Source organism: Strix aluco, chromosome Z (genome assembly GCF_031877795.1).
Source record: "Strix aluco isolate bStrAlu1 chromosome Z, bStrAlu1.hap1, whole genome shotgun sequence".
NCBI lineage: Eukaryota > Metazoa > Chordata > Aves > Strigiformes > Strigidae > Strix > Strix aluco.
The window spans coordinates 93,407,172-93,425,049 of record NC_133971.1 but is presented as its reverse complement, the minus strand read 5'-3'; the positions used below and the strand labels follow the sequence as shown (position 1 = coordinate 93,425,049).

Here is a 17,878-nt window from a genome sequence, read left to right as displayed (position 1 = left end):
CCTGTGGTCTGCTAGATGGGTCCTCCTGGGAGGACAAGTCAGTTCTGCTGCACTTCACAGGCTCTCCGCAGAAAGACATCAGTAGCAATTTTCTGCTTTTCCAGAGGCCTCTTATCGACCTATTGTTGCAAGTCTTTAAGGAGGATGCCTAAGATAAGATCCATGGGACTGCTCGGCTGCTCTGCATGAGGAGAGTCACACACTTCAATGAGCTACAAGCAATTGCTACAGCTCCACTTTTCTTAATGTCACAAGGCATGGGGTCATGCAAACAGCCAAGACTGGGGAAAATGCGAAGTACAAACGAGGGTGTGGGGGATGAGTAATTACAAAACACTTCACCAGCAAGGCCAGTTTCAGGATTCCTAGAATCTGCTCTCATGAGAAGTATCAGCTACTCAACCCAGGAAATCAGAAGGTCAGGTGGGCCGATCCTGCACCCACGAACAAGCTGTGCCAGTGCCACTTTCTCTAAAGGGGTACTGAGTCCCTCTCTGGGCATACCCTGGGAGCTAGGGAAGTCAGGTGAGTCCTTTCCTTAGAGAAGAAACTAGTGAGCACTTGGAAACAGAAGCCCTTTAGAAGTCCACAGGAATAAGTGGCATCTTCTCTGCTCACCCATTTGATGCAGAGCTTGCCCTAATACAAAGTTTTGGGGAAAGCCTTTCCCTTATGGAGCTGCCCGTGCTGGTCTCTGCAGGAGGCACAGGCTCTGCCATGCTCCAAAATGTTATTTGTTAGGCTGCGAAAACCCAGCTGAGCTGGGAGAGCATTGGGTTGCATCCACTAGCAATGGTGCTTCTCTCCACAGGGCCTTCTGCTCACATCTCTCTGGGGATCTGGTGAAGTCTTCAAGCCCACTGAAGATGCCACCAGCCAATGCATCTCATTGAGGGGTCCCTCTTCCCAGTTCCCTGACTGAGGTGGCCTGGTCTCAGCCTGGGTGAGAACATGCTGACAGCAACTCAGGCTGCTCCATTAGGAAGAGGCCACCAGCGTGGGTCACTGCTGGTCCCACAAGAAACTGCCCAGAGGAGGAGGCACAGGGCGGGAAGGAGCTCTGGGCTGGAGCTGTTCATGCTGGCATGGCTGCGTCAAGAGCTGTGTCTGTAGCAGGCACCTTCCCTAATGTATTTTGGACAACTTCAAGGAGTTTTGTTTGGTGGCACCTACTCTTTTTACAGTGATGTGCTGCTCTCAGCTGAGGAGACTTCTGTTCCCCTGTTACCCAACCAGGACTCCCTGGGAGGATGCTTAGAAAAGATTAGTTTGTTTATTGCATCAACTAAACCAAAATGTTGGTTATCCTCCTTGTCAGGCTCCTGAGGAACTCAGAGATACTAACAGCAAATTGAATTAAGGCCAGAGGAACAAAACCCAGTACCCAGTCGTGGGAAACTCCTCCTACTCCTTTCCACTGTAGACAGGGGAAACCATGAAACATGACTCTCTCTCCCCGGATCTGGAACAGCAGAAGGGATTCCTGCGAAGATGGAAACCATTAAGAGGCAATTACTGGAGACAATGATGAAGAAAATCTGGTCACTCATCAACCCAGACACTGCAAGCCAACAGTAGCCTGGTGGTTACACATCCCCTGACTGGAGGTGGACCTTCAAGACCTGAAGGTGGGTGAGACAGACAGACAGAGCCACCCAGTCTGCACACACAGGGAGACCGAGCCACCCAGACGGCCGGCTTCATCCTGCCCAGCCAAAGACATAATAACCCTGGGAGAGGAGGATGTGATCTCATCCCAAGGGTCCTGGGGAAACACAAAACATGGAAAGAAACAGTGGCGAGACCATCGTGCTTGATTGCAATGGGCTCCACCCTGGCTCGCCGGACGCTCTCCGCTTTCCTGGCTCTGCGGAGGGAGAGAGCGCATGGCGGCAGACGCAAATAGTTGTGTTTACATCCCATTGAAAGGGTTTTTGGGAACTAACAATGCCTGGTACGGAGGGTGAAGGAGAAAAACAAAGCCATGCGAGGAGGAGGGACCATCCTGTGAGATGGTATCTAGCTTCATTTCTTTATCTGTCCTAATTGCTTCCTCTGCCTTCTCCATCGGTCCCAGAGAAATAAGGGTGGCATTTCCCCTCCCCTATTTAAAATACGCCATTACGGTTTTAATGCCGGGACTAAACGAGTCCTGTAGCTTTCCAAGAATATATGCTCCTGCACATAAAATACTCAACAGACCAGCTGGACTCAAAGGCACTGCGCAGCCCTCCTTGTTTTAGTCTGCCTTCATCCGCTCCCAAATAATGCCCACTCTCCTTCACCTTAACTCTGCCCTTTGACTGAATGCTGATTAAAGGGAATTCTCTTTTCCCCATACAAGCTGCATTCACAGGAGGGTTTTTATCAAAACAGCTACGGTCGGGGGTCTGGGTGTGTGGGAGCTTTTTGCACGGCTATTTATTTATTGCACAGCAAGCATGGAGACATGGGGACAACCATCCCTGCTGGGAGCATGATCCTACAGACAGACACACTTTGCAGAGCCCTGCTCCTGCATGCTACCTCCTGCCACGGCTCACCCCACACATCAGTGTACCCTGCTGGCTCCAAATCCCACACTTTTCTCCCAGCTTTTCCAGGTCTTCAATCCTCCTTGTCTGGATTCCCACGACATTTCCCCACTTGTTTGTTCAACCCATTTCTCCTTCCTTCCCATGTCCCTGACCCACCATCTCCTCTTTCTCCCTCCTTCCCTGGCATCCCTTCCCTCCCATGCCCTCATCCCTCATCTTTCCTCCATCCTTTCCCCCTACAAACCACTTCCCAGCTTGTCCCAGTCCCGCCAGACTGGAGACCAAACCACTGATTTTTGCAGAACCAGATCCGGTGACCAGGAAGGCAGATTTATGAGGAAATAAGTGCTCTTCATAAAGGACTTATTTCTCCAGTCAGATCTGGCCTCATGTTGCTACCTGGGTGGAAGGGTGGTGTGGGATCAGGATCCGGCCCCTTTGGTGCCTTTGCTCATTTGATAAAAGAAAAATTCTGTCTCATTCTCTGACTAGGAGAATAATCTTAAAAATCCTAGCACCTCATTATACTGTCAAAGACCCTTTTTTGACTCAAAAGGCTGCTGGTTTTTAAAAAGTGAGAGTGATTAAAAAAAACCCCAACACGTTAAGATACAATTTTCTTTTCCAAACAGCACCACCCTCCCTGCTCATCTGACTGCAGCCAGGGAGGTTTTCCTCTCTCTTCCTCTGAAGGAGACAGTGAAAAGGCAGTGCCCTCTTGAAGTTTAGACGTTAATTACCGCGTTAGAATATTTTGCTAAATTACACAGCATGGCCCCAGGAGATAACAGGCACTAAGAGAAGGGAGGGGAGTGGATACCCGTCTACATGCTGCACCACAGACTCAGACGTGGGGGAAAGGCAATTAGACAGGGAGTATTTATGCTCCCTGCACCACCACCCTGAGGCTTTCAGTTAGCAGCATGTACCAAGGCAGGGAAGTGATGGGAGCGTGCCAAGATTTTAAACGATGCTGAAATGGGACTGTCTCTGCCAACCAGACTGGAGGTAGGAGACAACTCCTGCAGAGGAGCAACTGTCCTGCCTGCTGCCAGCCTGCCAGGTCTGCTCCCCACTGCCTCTGTAGGGCTGATTCACCGTTCCCGGGCACTGCCCTCAGTCCCCAGGGTTGGTAATAAGACCATAAAAGTATCTGCCTTGGGTCAGGTCAATGTCCACATCCTCCTTATAGGTGCTGATGCTCAGCATGATACCCCCAGGGTACCCACTGAGCCCCAGCAGCAATAACCCCCTCAAGCTGGAGGGACCTCCGTGAATTGTTCCTGCAACCACAGTCTCCTGCATGAAGGAGTTTTGCATTTTAATTAGACTCCTGGTGACGAGCTGCTTCCTGGGGTTTGCTCTGAACCGGTTCCAACAGTCTCATCCGATGCACCCGTGGGTGCTGAGAGTGGGATGGTGCCGCACTGAGGCTCCTCCCTGTCACCCCTGGAATCCAATCCCCTTGTTTCCAAGCTAGGATGTCATGAGTGGACAACCAGATGGGTGAACAAACTGGTTGGATGGTTGGGCTCAGAGGGTTGTAGCTATTGGGTTACAACTCAACTTCAGTCGGAAGCCAGTGACGAGGATACTGAGGTGGCTATCTCAGGACCTGCCCTATTTAGCATCCTTATCCATGACCTGGAGGAGTGAGGAGCATGCTCTTGTGAAGTTTGTAGATGACACCAAATTGGGGGGAACAGTGCTTGAGGAGCTGCCATCCTCAGTGGGCTGGAGGAAGGAGTCAAGAGGAACCTTAAAAATTTGACAAGAAACAAGCCCTGTGCAGGAGAAGAACACAGAGACAGGAGTAAGGGGTAGGGGGGTGAGAGGGGGCAGAGCCCACCCTGTGTTGCTTGGCCTTGTGGGACTCCAATTGGCCAGGTGGCTTGAGGGGACCACAATGACATCGCCACCTGGCATCTTCTCGAGCTTTAGGTCCCGTAAGCCAGTTTTTCCACCTCTTTGCTCTGCTGCCGTAGGCAACTGCTCAGGTTACCTGGCTGTAAAGCCAGGTCTGACTGCTGAATGGCGTCATAAAAATAAACAAATGCATCCAAAGCAGCATTTGACACCAACCACCTTGGCTGGAAGTGGCTCCTCCTGGCAGAGGGCTGGCAGGAAGGTGGCAGCTCCCAGGCCCAGAGGCACCTCCTGGGTTGGCGTCTCAACAACATTGACTGAGGAGATCGAGACACAAGAGGAGTCAAACTTCCCAACACCACTCATCTGTCCTGGCTTCTGTAGAACACGACTCTGGCTCCAAGCTGGCTACGATCCTTCCTTCCCTGCAGACCTCAGCCATCACCAAGAGCTGGGCCACGTCCCTCAGGACCATGTCCTACTGCTTCTCCTCCCCAGAAGCACCAGGGCATGAAGCAGGGAGGGCAGTGAGCTGGGCTGGCCCATGCCAACCCCGCTGACACACACACAGCAGTGGGCAGAACAGAGCTGGATGAAGAACAGTCAGCTCCAACCATGCTTAGGAAAGAGCGAAGAAAGGCCAAAGTGGTGATAATTAGTGACCAATAGATGGCAAATAATATTATTTATTATCTCTACATTTTCAGTAGCCATGGGGCACAGGGATCTGGAGTGCTCCTGCCCCACTGATGGTTCAACTGACGTTTGCTGGTCCTTGGTCTTAACCCATTCTGCTGAAGGCCTCAGAAAAGAAGAAATACAGCCAGAACCAAAGTGGCTGGGTTGTTCTCCTGGTTTTAGTTGGTTCTGGGGAACATGCAACGTGAAGTGTTGTTGGAGTGGGGGCTGAACATGGTCCTCGGTGTTTGGGCATGGGGCAGAAGCTTTGGGGCAGCAGGGATGTCAGCATGTTGACTCCCCACCATCCTGTGGGGGCAGAAGAAGAGGTACAGGAACAAATTTGGAGTGATTTTGTGAAATAAAGCGAGGGCAGAGTTGAGAGCACATGGGCTGTAGGGCTGGGAGAAGACAATGGGACATCCTTCTTGCTTAGACCATCCAGCGTGGGAGCCAGGACAACTTCCTAAAACTGCTAAAAATGTTTTCATTGAGCCAGATAAAAGACATGTGGAAGAACATGGTCCTGGAAGATGCCATCACTGGTCCCATGTGAGGACAGCCAGGGCTGGAAGCTGGCAAGGGTCAAGCCTGCGGTGCCCTGGCTGCAGCACAACCATCTCTGGGGAAAGTTCTTCCCCAGGAACAATGTCCTCTTCCAGCTTGCCCTTGATTCCCCAAAGCTCTGAGGGAAGAATAGGAAGAAAGCTCCTTATTTATATTTAACTTTTCTGTTTTGTTGTTCTTTTCCCAGGCTTCCCAGATTTGATGGCTGCAACAGTCCTCTGGTTCTCATCTGCAAAGGACTCTCCTCTGGTCGCCCTAAAAATCCCTCCTTTCTCCCCACTGTCTTCAGTGTTGATCTTCGGGCTGAGCTTGGGTATCCATTTCCCTTCTCCAACTTAAACTATGAACTATTCCAAGCAGAAAAACATGTTTTGATCCAAACCACCATCCAAACTCACCGTGCTCCATCAAACCACTTTAACGAGAGCTGGATCCACCTTTTAGTTCTCTTGGCAAACCATCTCTTTGCCTAAAACCCCAATGTTGACCCCACAAGACCTTGTTGTGAAGACAGTCTCTGCCTGCATAAATTTCAGCCCAAACCCTCAGAATGGTTCTGAAAATTAAAACTTTTTGATTCTTTGGGGATCTAGCTCCTGGGAGAGGCAGTCACCATGTCACACATGGTGGTAGACTCTCCCTTCTCCTCCCACCCTGCTTTCCAGCAGGCAGCTCAGGTGATAGGCACAGAGGAAGACGTGGCAGAGTCCCCTGGGATGGGGTCTTGGCATGGACCACATTTGTGCCAAGGGGCCCAGCCACTCCCTTGGCTCCTGAAATGTTGCTTGGGCAAGGTGGCAGCTCTGACCCAAATTTCCTTTGCCGTGATTAAACTCCCGTTCCCATGGCTGACATCAAAACACAGCGGTCTGTCTGCCTGCCTGAGATCGGTGATGAACGCTGGTTCGATTAGCCAGCAAACCCCAGCTTTTATCACTCCAGCCTCGCCTGAAATGAACTTCTCTTTTTATTTATTTTTTTTCTCCCAGCCCACAAAACCAACCCATCCACACTGCTCAATAAATAACACTGGTGTTGCCACCTGATGCCTCAGCCACGTCCCCAGCACCTCCTCACTGGGCTACCAGCACCAATGTCCTTGCCGCCATCCTCGCTTCCACCCAGCCCAGCTCTACAACTAATGGTGGTGTGAATCTGGCTTTTATTTGGGGGGAAAGGAAAGTAGCTGGAGAAAGCTTTACAGGGAGAAGGGAAGAGACATTCCTGCCTCAGTCATCAGGCAACTTTCCCCTTCCTCTTGCTCACTCCCTCGTTGACCTTTGGCTGAGTCTGCCAAAGCTATAAAGGAAAACGGAAAAAGAAAAGAAAAAAAAAAAGAAGCAGCAAAACTAAAAAGCAAGAGGAGCTGAAAGGACAGGCAGAGCCAGCGATGTTATCTCACCTCTGGTAATGATTTATTGTCAAATGATGGGTGGGTGGAAGCAGAGCGAGCTAAGCGTGATTGTGTGCAGCACAGAGGGGCTTTGCTGGGGGATGCCCAAGGGGGAAGGAGTTTGGAGCGAGGGACTGCGATTGTACATGGGTATGTATGTGCAGATCAGCAGGAAGGGGAAAAAAACCATGATGGGACCTACTACACCTTGCGAACCTGTCCCGAGGCTAGTGGAAGTGCCAAAGTTTATAGGCCGTGGTGACACTCCCTCCTGCCCTGGGACACCAGCTCATGTGCTTCATGAAGCTGATCAAGGGATGAGCACTCTGCACAATTAGGGAGTTTCCACCATCTTATGGAGCACTGGGCAGGGCCAGCCTGTGCAAATATCCCTGTCCTCTCCTGGGTGCAGCTGCAAGAGCTCACCACCACCTCCTCAGCTGTGTCTACAGCCTGGCTTTGGCTCTGGCAACCACCTCAGAGCCTGGCCCCTATCACTACCGATAAACAGGTGGTCCTGTTCTCCTGGGTTGGCCTGATGCGCCAGTATGGCGGCAAAAAACGGCAGCAAGACAAAAACCCATCCCAGAGCCATGGAGGAGGAATGGTATGAGCCAAGGTCACAACCCTGCGGAGCGAGCAGTCACAGATCAACCATTTTGGGGCAGGAGAGCTGGAAGACTCAGGCTCACCCATGTCAGCTAAGCTAAGAGTCTCCTCTGACAAAAGACACCACAGGGACAGAGCTGTCCTGCTAAGGAACAGAGAGATATTTTTTTAAGAAGCAAATTTATGCATGATGTCTTGATATAATTAGTAAAGGCTTTTTATGGAGCTTCCCTGTAGCAAAAAAATATCCCTGATATGTGAAATTCATGTCCTTCCACACACCTCTAGACCACCACCATGTCCCCACATACCAGCAAAGTGACAAGAGGGACCGTGATGGCATGGCAAGGGCAGACAGGAGTGAGCAGGGAACAATCCTGGCAGAATCAGGGCTGGGTTGTGTCACGACTGGGATGGGAAGTGGAGGAGAATGGGGACTTTGTTAGACGCCAAGATCTTCCCCATAAGGTGACACATACCACTGTGGGCAGAGATTCTGGGGAAGTTAGGCTATTCTTAGCATCCCTCTCACACCTCCTCCTCTGGATATGTCTGCCTCGTCACGACGCCTGGACTCTTCCTCAGTGCTACAGTCACCGTCTGTGAACCCTGCCCACAATATTACTGTTAAGACAAAATGTTTATGATGTGTTTGCATTCAGAGAAAACTTCCCATGTGTGTAAAAAAGTCATCGCCGGCAGTTTCTTTATCCTTCCCTTGCCCAAGGTCTAGTGGAGAACTTATTTTACCGTGAGTTATTTATGGCCCAACAGAAGCACTACTGACAATCTGAGACTCACAGCTCCATCCCTGGGCAACGAGGCAGATTTTTCTGAGAAAGTCTTCTACAGACAGCAGCAGGAGACAAAACCATCTTTAAAACAGGATGGGGGAAAGCCCTCTCCTGCTCTATTGAACACTAATGCTTGAGTTGTCTTTTCTGTTTGTCCTCACCAAGGTTGCTGCCACCATCCTGAACCATGGGGAGCTCAGGCTCTGAAATAAGCTCATCAGGAGCTCAGGTTCTCTGAAATGTCCCCAAACCTGGTGGCAGGGTTGGGTTTCTGCTGCACTAGGAGGGGCGTAAGGACATATGAGACCTCACCTCTCTCCCTCTTTCCTCCTGTCAGTCTGTCTGATCTATTTTGATGGCTTTACCTGCTTTTCAGAAGCTTTTTAAGCCGCTTTGGTGGGGTTTTTCATGATGTTGGGATTTGCAAATGCAAACGTTGTGTTTGCAATTCCAGCTGTCGAGCTTTGCAACGTCTTGGACAAAGTGGTCTTGCTTGGAGCACATGCTTTAATTAGCAGAAACACAATAGGCAGGAAAAGCGAAGCATCCCTGCAGATGCAAGTGCTTTTGGGGTGAGAAGTGTTGATGCTGGCAAAACAAACCTCTAGCAATCATAAAGCAAACATCTACAAATCATGGCACCTCAGCACTACAATGCAATGGCTTGGCCCACAGGTGAAGAAGAACAAACTCTGAAGGCATTTACCTCCCTGAGGCAGGTATAAATGGGGCAGACAAGGACTCGAAAGGGCTCTCCGGTGCTGCTCCTCATGGTGCCGAAGACTTCGCAGAGAAAGGTGATGAACCCCAGCCAGCGCTCCACGTCCCGCTGCTGCAACTCCTCCCGCATGGTGAAATCCTTCTGCAAGAGGGACAGAGACAACAGGCTGCATCAGCAAAACCACATCGCCACGGGAGAGGCAACGGCTGTCTAGAGAGAGAATTAGGAGGAAATTGAAACTCAGGGTGGGGGGTAGGAAGACAGACAGACTGACTCTTTAGTAACAGTGGGGAGATTACTCAATGCACGCGGAGTGGCTGGAATTTCAACACAGCAAAGCCACCAGAAAGCAGGTACTGTAGAAATATCACCAATCCTGGCAATAACTGTCACGGCTTGCGTTAGAGACAGCATCCCCTGTGCCCTGCCCTCCCCCTCGGACAGACACGGGGACTCTTCTTCATATGCACGACCAAGATTGAATAAAAGCAGCAGTGAAGAGGTTAAATGAAATGCAGGGGAAATGCAATGAATGCTGGTAGCCATGCTGGGCTTGGTGGTCCAGGCGGATCTGCCCAGCTTGTTCATTCTGGTCTCTTCAGTAGACTCAGTGTCTGGCCGAGGGCATCCTAACGGTCTGGCTACTCCCCAGGGTCTCACGAAATTACGGCAGAGACTGGCTCCCTGCCCGACCAGAAGATCAGGGCAGCCTGGGATTGGCATTAAAAGGTCACCCTGCTCCTGAGTTGATGGTTGCCATGACCAAGGATTATCCAAATGATGTGATTTATGAAGCAACATCAGGAGGAAGCGTGCAGGGACATAGCTGCCTCCCCATCAGTCCTCCAACTGGAGAGAAAAAATGGGGTTTGCCCAAAGGCAGGATATGAAAAGGGTTGTGTGTGTTGGGAGTGTGTGGCAAAGAGCAAGAGGAAACACAGAAAAGCAAATAAAAACCCTTCTAGAAGGTGGCACAAGAGGGTGCATCGCACTCAGAGCCAAGAGGGTTTCCCTGGGCTCTCAGTGATACTGCAGAGCTTCTTGCAAGATGTCCCACGCGACTTCGCTTGTCTGTCTCCATGGTCACCTTTCTTTGGTATTAAAAATTAGTAGACACTAAGTAGGGGAAAATTAAAGAACAGGACAAGTTCATTCTCAACACTGTGTGTTCCAAGTGTGGGTTGCACAACATTTGAAATCCAACAACTAAATAAATTATCTTATATCTTTTTCATCTGAGTTTATTCCTACTGCTTGAGACAAAGGGCTTTGCTGCTGTGAATGCTCCGACCTGCAGCTGCACTCTGCAAAGCCAGGGAGATATAAAAGCCACCACACCAAAGTTTGCTCTCATGCCCCGGACAACACACAGGAGATCTTTCTTTTGAAACAAAGGTAAGTAAAGTAGCTGTTAAAGAAAGCCAGGCAAAAGCACAATGATTATTTTCATGACACAACCATATGCATACAAGATCCAAGACAGGAGCTATTTATATGTTTCATTATAAAAGGAAAAAAAAAATAATATATTTGCATATGCAGGAAAAAGACTCGCTAAATAACAGAGGCACTTATTAACCAAACAGTGATGACTAATTCCTCTCTACACCCATTTCTATAAGACAATTGCCCAACTGTGTCTGCGACTCTGAAGTCAACCTGCAGCCAAATCCTGTTGGGTCTTTTCAGACTCTCTGGGGGAGTTTGCAGGGTTTGTCCTTTCATTATCCAGCCAGTCCCAGGGTGGTGATGGAGGAGAGGGTTATTTGCCAGTTCAGATTATCACCCCAGGGTTACCAAATTACTCATTCTGGAGTTTTCACTTGAATTTCAATAAAAAAACGTCAAAGAGAAATGACCTCCTGAGTATTGAAAAATTAAAAAACAAGCGAGAGCATCCTGTGCCCCTCCAGCCTCACCCACCCATAAGGTCACTCCCAGCCACCTCTGCCCTGGGATGAAAAGCACCCTTTGAACCCTGGAAATCTTCCTTGATGCCCCGAGACCTTTCCATCCCTTGGCACTGAGCTGTCTCCTACATCTCACGCAGTGTCCCACCTGGCTCCAGCTTCCCAGCCATCCTGTCCCTCCCAGGATGGATGCCCCCCCAGCAGCTCCCCTGTCCTGCCTGGGAAGGTCCACACTGATGTGTCTGGGGAGCTGGGCCATATTTTGGGATCCCTGGGGCATGCTGGGAAATTCCTAGCAGCTTGGGATAACCACATAGGCTCTGCAGTCCCAGATTACTGGGAAAGAACAAAAACCACCACAGGAGTCTCCTCCTTCCTGTTCCTGCTTCAAACACATCACTCCGCTCCGCAACTTCGCAAGAGAGAAAACTGACTCTTCAACATTTTCTCTTTAAAAAAATATTTTCTGTAAAAAAACCCATCTAACCAACCAACCCAACAAAAAACTTCCATAAAACAACCACCAAACCAAAACAAACTCATCAGGCCTGGGACGGGAGCTGGGCAGGAAGGGATGCCACCACCCAGCACCTTCTTTTTATCACCCTATGGCACCCGGTGGGTGATGCCACCCAGCAGAGACATCAATGAACACTCTGCCCCCAGCCCTGCAGCTGAAGAAGACCCTTTGAACACAAAAGGGACTGGGGTCCTCTCCCAACCCCCAAAGTCATGAAAAAGCTTGTGCAAACTTTGACGGATCACCATGAAGGACGGGAGTGGGTGATGGAACGTGGGATAGATGCAGAGGTCACCATGAACATTTTCACCCAGAATGCGATACTGCAGCGGAAATAATTTAGCTCCATTTGCAGCCTCAGGCCAAATTTCACAAAAGAAGATTGTTTGCATGTACTCTGCAAAAGGTGGGGTGTGATACTGATTCCTTTGACAAAGTAGGAAAAGCACCTTGCCAGAGGTAGGAATTACATTTTTTGGACCATGTCTGCCTACAGGCAAGAGTTGGAGTTGCAGTGCAGAGCTGAATCTCCATGGTAGCCAGATTTGCAGTGCCAGAGCTCTCCCAAAACACCCTGAGATACCCATCTGCTTTGGCCCCACAGTGCTGTGCTACACCAGTGTCACAGCGTGTACAACGAAGGTGGCCCGGGGAACTTTGTCCTTAAATTTATCCTTCAGACAGCAGGTTTGACCAGTAACACAGCATGCACAGACGGGCAAGCCAACACGAACGCTGCCCGTGCAGAGGTGTCCTACTTCGCTTGGGGTGTCCGTGTTTGAGGAGGCCACTGCTGTCATCTAGGTAATTTGGTCAATGGAGTTATGGGTGCAATTCACCCGGCTGCACCCGTCGGCTGTGATCCCAGCAGGACCCATGACCCATCATGCCAAGCATGGAGAACGTGGAAAGCAACTCAACCACTTTTCCAAAGGGTGTGCAAACAAAATGGATGAGCCAGACCAATAGTGTGGGAGAGCTGAAGAGCTGGAAGGCAGCAAAGAGTGGCTCAGCAGAGAACACAACCCATGTCCCACATGCCCAGGGCACATCCGATGGAGCTGTGCCCTGACCCACAGACCTCCACACCACTGTTGAGAAGCCTTGAGGAGGCTGAAGAGTGCTGAAACCAGACGGCTGGGTCACTGCCCTGCCCAGTGAACTTTATTTGCTCTGGAAATGCCTCATGGAGCTATATAAAAATAACCTGTGTATTGGCTTGCCCCATGCTTAGGTGGTGATGTCAGGGCAGTAAGCAAATTATCTTTCATCAGTTTGGCTGTATTTTTAAACACGAATTGTATTACTAATTTGGGGGTGCCCTGGCCTGTATATAATCTGGGCGCGTTCACTGGATGACCTTCCTTCAGCACCTATAGTTTAAAATAAAACGTATTTATACCAGGTAGCAGGGTTGACCTCCCTTCTCTGCCTGGTTTGGGAGAAGAGTTCACTGGGAAACCATGTAGCAAGTGGGGGGATGCCAAGGGGACCTCTAAAGAGGTCTCATACAGGACAAGTTTGGAGTGTAAACTTGAAGGCTAAGCATGTTCATCATGTTGGGTATCACCACACATGATGGATAGGTCAGGGGTGGCCCATGTTCAGGCATGAAAGGGATGGGAAACGGCTCAGCCCACCCTTTGACATTCCCCGCTGGACCCTTCTAAGCTTGGCTGAAGCTGCTGCCAGCAATGGAAATAGAAAATGCCTTTATCTTGGGGGTCTCCACTCTTGCACCCAAGTGCAAGCCCACTCCTCATCTCAGTGTAGATGTAGCTCATGCAACGCTATCCTTTCTTGGCCCAGACATGAGATATCTCTAAGACCAGGACTAAGCTAGAAGAGCCAAGAGGACTGGCTACTCCATGGCAGAGGAGGAAAATCCATCCTTTAACATTTTTGGTGGGCAGCAGAGTCAAGCGGAATGAGAAGCAGCATTCTGCCATCAGATCTAAGCCCTGCTCCAGCCCAGACAGCTGCAGTCAAAAATTCATCCCTTGGGAGTTTGCCACACTTTTTTTAAGATGAGTCCCAGATAACTCTTCCCCATATCTGGGCCCACCGACTCATGGCTGACTCTGTCAGCAGCAAGTTAGAGGGCAAAAGTTCAGCATGGGATAAAAATGAGGGTTAATTTAAGCATCGCTACCTTCTGATGGAAAAAAAAAAGACACATTTGGGCTTGTTGTTCTGTAAACACACGGCTCTTCCTCTGGCAGCACTGCTGTTTATTCACTCATTGTCAAGGAGGCAGGAAATACTGAGTCAGAAATACTGCACAAAAAGGAATATATAATGCTTAGATATCAGTGCTAGGTGCTATATAAAAAGCTGAGAGAGGCTGTGCTAAATGCTTGATCTTACTGGCAATGTGCTGCAAAAGGTTGGAGCCTTAAATGGCTCTTTGGAAAGGACCTGAGACAAACAAAATGGGTTGGAGGAGGGAGCTGGCGGGTAGATGCTGGGACAGTATCTGTCCCTTCTTGCTCTCCTGGAGGCACACACCCTCCACCTGCTCTCTCCCCAAACCCTCCTAGGAAGGGCTCCAATAAATGACATTTTGCACACTTAACATTTCTGCATTATTCCCTGTTTATAATTGAAGTAATACTTGTGTTTAGGTCCTGGCTTGGAGGGGGCTCTGGAGTGTAGCTTTGCTTTCTGGGGATTATAACCCAGTGAGATGGGTAGTTTTTAGCACTGGCTTTCAAAAGTCCAGGAGGTGCTGCAGAAACCTGTGACAGCACGAGGAAGTGATGGAACACCTCTGTCCACGGAGGCTCGGGGTCTCACTGACTCTCTCTGAAGCAGAGCTACCACCCACAGCTTCGTTGGGAACACCTCACTCCACATGGACACCACTACACGAGCTCCTTTGCTGCACTAAATCACCGGAGATGGTGGGACATGAGGTGCGACCATCAGCTCTTCCATGTGCTCTACTCTTCCTCCAGCCACCCACAGCAACGTTCCTGACCTCTCTGCCTGCACCCTGCTGACACTCCCCGAGGACCAAACCATACTGAGATGGCACCACACCATCTCTGCCCATGCTACTGCCAGCACAGGGACAGGAAGACAAAGCAGAATAAGATGACAATGGAAAACCTCCTTTGAGCCAACGGCTTCTATGCATGACTGGGAAACAGCAGCACAGGAGACTGAGATTTATTTCCAGTCCTCTGTGGGCTCCCATCACCTCTGTACCCTGATTTCCAGCTGGCAAACGTAATGATTTACTCATCTTCCTCTGCAAAGTGCTTTGGGGCGTGTGACTGAGACATGCAAATCATGGCAATTATTATTACTCCAACAAAGGAGCTATTGACATTTAAAGCAGATAAAGCTTTTAAATTATGGATGACACCCTGTGCCCAGCCTTGCAAAGGTCCCGGCTTCACCCAGCCATGAGGCATTTCACTCCCACAGACTTGCATCATGTTGTTTCCTCCTTGTCTGATCTGCACCAGGTGAACGTGCACCGGCTTTCTCTCGGGGTGTTTTGGCCACTTTGGGAAAAGCAGCAAATCCTACTGGTGGCCTTCAGCGTGGACTTGGTTTCCAGAAACATTCACAGCTCTGTGAATGTTTCTGGTCACAGAGGTCTCCAAAATGCATCCCATGGTGAAGGCCCAGTTTACCAGGACTGTGCCCACCACCCTGTGGGCACCCACCACCCATCAGCCAACCACCAGACAACATATGACCTGCATTAAATGCCACTGATCAATTCCACATGAACAACTCACCAAAGATCCTGCAGCCATCAGACAGACACAAACAGTGCTTATTCCTCTCAAAAGGATTTGGGCAGGAAAGGGAAAGTAAGGTCAGAAAACTCCTGGTTCTTCTAAAGTTGATGCTGAGCAAACTCCCAGGATTAGGAACATCCATGAACTTAAAAATTCCTCAGGTTTGAGTAACCCAGGCAGCTGATAACCTCAGGATAACTGCAACAGGAGCTGTGAGTACTTCCCGTGTCTCCAAACACCCCGAGGTGACCAAGTGGGTGGTCACTTGAACTTCCTAATCCCTGATCTTACCATGACCTCTCTGCCTGCCTCCAAACAGCAATTACCCATGCAGTGTGGGTGTCTCACAGCTTGAGCCAGCAATGTCTCTGAGGTCTGTGGGGGCTGCAGACGTGCAAGCGGTTAATTATTGATTTAGTTGAGGTTTAAAGCACACACGTGGGAACATAATGATGGATGTGCAAACAGAAAAGCATTGCTGTTAACCTAGCAGTTGCTAGAGATCTCGGAGCACTGTCTCAGTGGAAGCTCTGAGATGACCAGGAGGATGAAATAGCATGGTCTGCACACCATGAACAGTAAACACCGTTTTGTCCCAGTGTAAAAAACTTTAATGACCCTCTGAGTGCAGAGAAAGCAGAGTGAGAAGAGGCAACCCAAAGGAAATCCCCTGGTGTCCTGTTAACTCCTTCTTTTCTCTCATGGAGCGGAAACCATCAGAACTGAGATGTGGCCACATCCTGGGAAAAGACTGTGTCCCACAGGTCACCAGAACTTACCACTGAATTGGAGCAAATCTCATTTCCACCAGAACACATTCACACCTCTGCTGATTTACCAAGGCTTACCCCATGTATTGCAGGACTATTTCTCCAAATAATTTTCAAGTGGGATAATGCACAGAGCAGAAACACTCTGGAAGAGAGAGTGGGATGCTCTGGGAGCTCCGGCTGCTTCACCAGAGGATGTTTGCCAGCACCTCCTCCAGCAGTACCCAGGTGACAGGGTTGTCTTCCTCATTATTTAATTTTTATTGCCGCCCTTCCTATCTAGCTCCTTTCTGGATTCCCAAACACGTGCCAGGGTGTCAGCTCAGCTGGATAACAGCAGTTTATCACCACTTTAAAGCCCTGTTATCCCATGAACACAATCACACAGCAAAATGTCATTGCGTGCCCCAGCCAGACCTTACAGTGAGCAAAGGGACACAGACAGACAGCAGGACACACGGACATAGGGAACTAGTGATACCATTGAGAGCCAGAAGCCAACCTCTCCATCTCACGGAGAAGGACTGCTGGGGAGACAAGGGACCATGAGGAAATACAAATTAATTTCCTTGCTGGGAAGGCAGCCGGGGCGTCCATTTGACCCGGTCCTGCAGACACTCCATGGCTGTAATGCCCGGAGGAGGTAGCTCCCACTCGGCAGGCTTGCTCCTCTGGAGTGTTGCAGAAGATCCTCATTATATTAGTTTAAGTCCTGGTGCTGCGGGAACCCTGAGGCAGCAACGTGCCCTTTGCCTTTGAGAGTGTGTATGGGAAAACCTCGTGTTACCTCTGGATGTTGGGAGACACTGTGAGTCCTCTCCCAGGCAGACATTCCCTGAGATGGGGGCAAAGCATCCATGTCCCCAGGAATATCCCATCCCCGGGCCAGCAATCCCCTCCCTGCTCCACGGAGGTGGTAGGAAGAGAGGGGATGAAGCACAGTGGATCCCTGCCCATCCCAGCATCCGCAGCAGCACTGGGACCCTCACTGCATGGAAAAATGTATTAATATAAAACTCCCAGCCCATGGGCTGTGTTCACCAAAGCATGAGCTCAGTGTAAAACCATGCTGGGTTGAAGAAATCCCCCAAACAAGTGTATAGGGGCTGTTTCATATGGGTGGGGATGGTTTGATGGGCAGTTTTCAAGCCCTGCCCTGCATCAGGGCAAGGTCTGAGTGCCAACACCATCCCCAGCAACTGCTCAGAGGTCACTTCTGTGCCTGAAAAAATGCCTGTCCCATGCGCAATGTCAGCCTGGGGCGATGACTGGGTCCCCACGGAGGCTGATGGACGGATGCTGCTTGCAAATGCTGCAGCTGGAGATGATCAGACTTGCAGGCTGGGGGGATGTACCAGGGACCAGCTGGATTTTGCCAGCAGACTGCATTCTTATTTTAAGCACTGCACATGCCATGTGTCCTCTTTATAAGGCAGAGGTGCCAAGGGATCTATGGGGACAGGCCAAGTTTGCAAAGAGGGATATAAGAGGAGGAAAAGTGGCTGCAGAGGCAGGTGATGCTTCATCCAGGCACTGTGGCTGGAAAAATTTTGCTTGTATTTGAAATGAAGCTGAAACGTCAGCCTGCTCACGGATGACTGAAAGCAGGCAGGGAGAAAAAGCAGGAAGCTAATCCCGTTTGCTGTCGGGAGCTGTTCTGCACAGGCACTTCTGGTTTACATTGGCTCAGTCCTAGGAGGGATCTTCCTGGGTGCCTGGGAGTGGCAGCAGGATGCTTCCTGGTGGGATGCTAAGACC

The 17,878-nt window shown here is 50.0% G+C and overlaps 1 protein-coding gene across 3 annotated transcripts in view; it reads right to left on the bottom strand.

Moving 5' to 3' along the window:
• The window catches only part of CTIF (cap binding complex dependent translation initiation factor), a 146,696-nt gene that overhangs the window by 12,102 nt on the left and 116,716 nt on the right, over nucleotides 1–17,878 (bottom strand). For all 3 annotated transcript variants that reach the window (XM_074812782.1, XM_074812783.1, XM_074812784.1), the window contains one exon: nucleotides 9,151–9,306. In XM_074812782.1, the coding sequence (XP_074668883.1) occupies nucleotides 9,151–9,306 (156 nt within the window). The remainder of the gene's footprint in view (nucleotides 1–9,150; nucleotides 9,307–17,878) is intronic.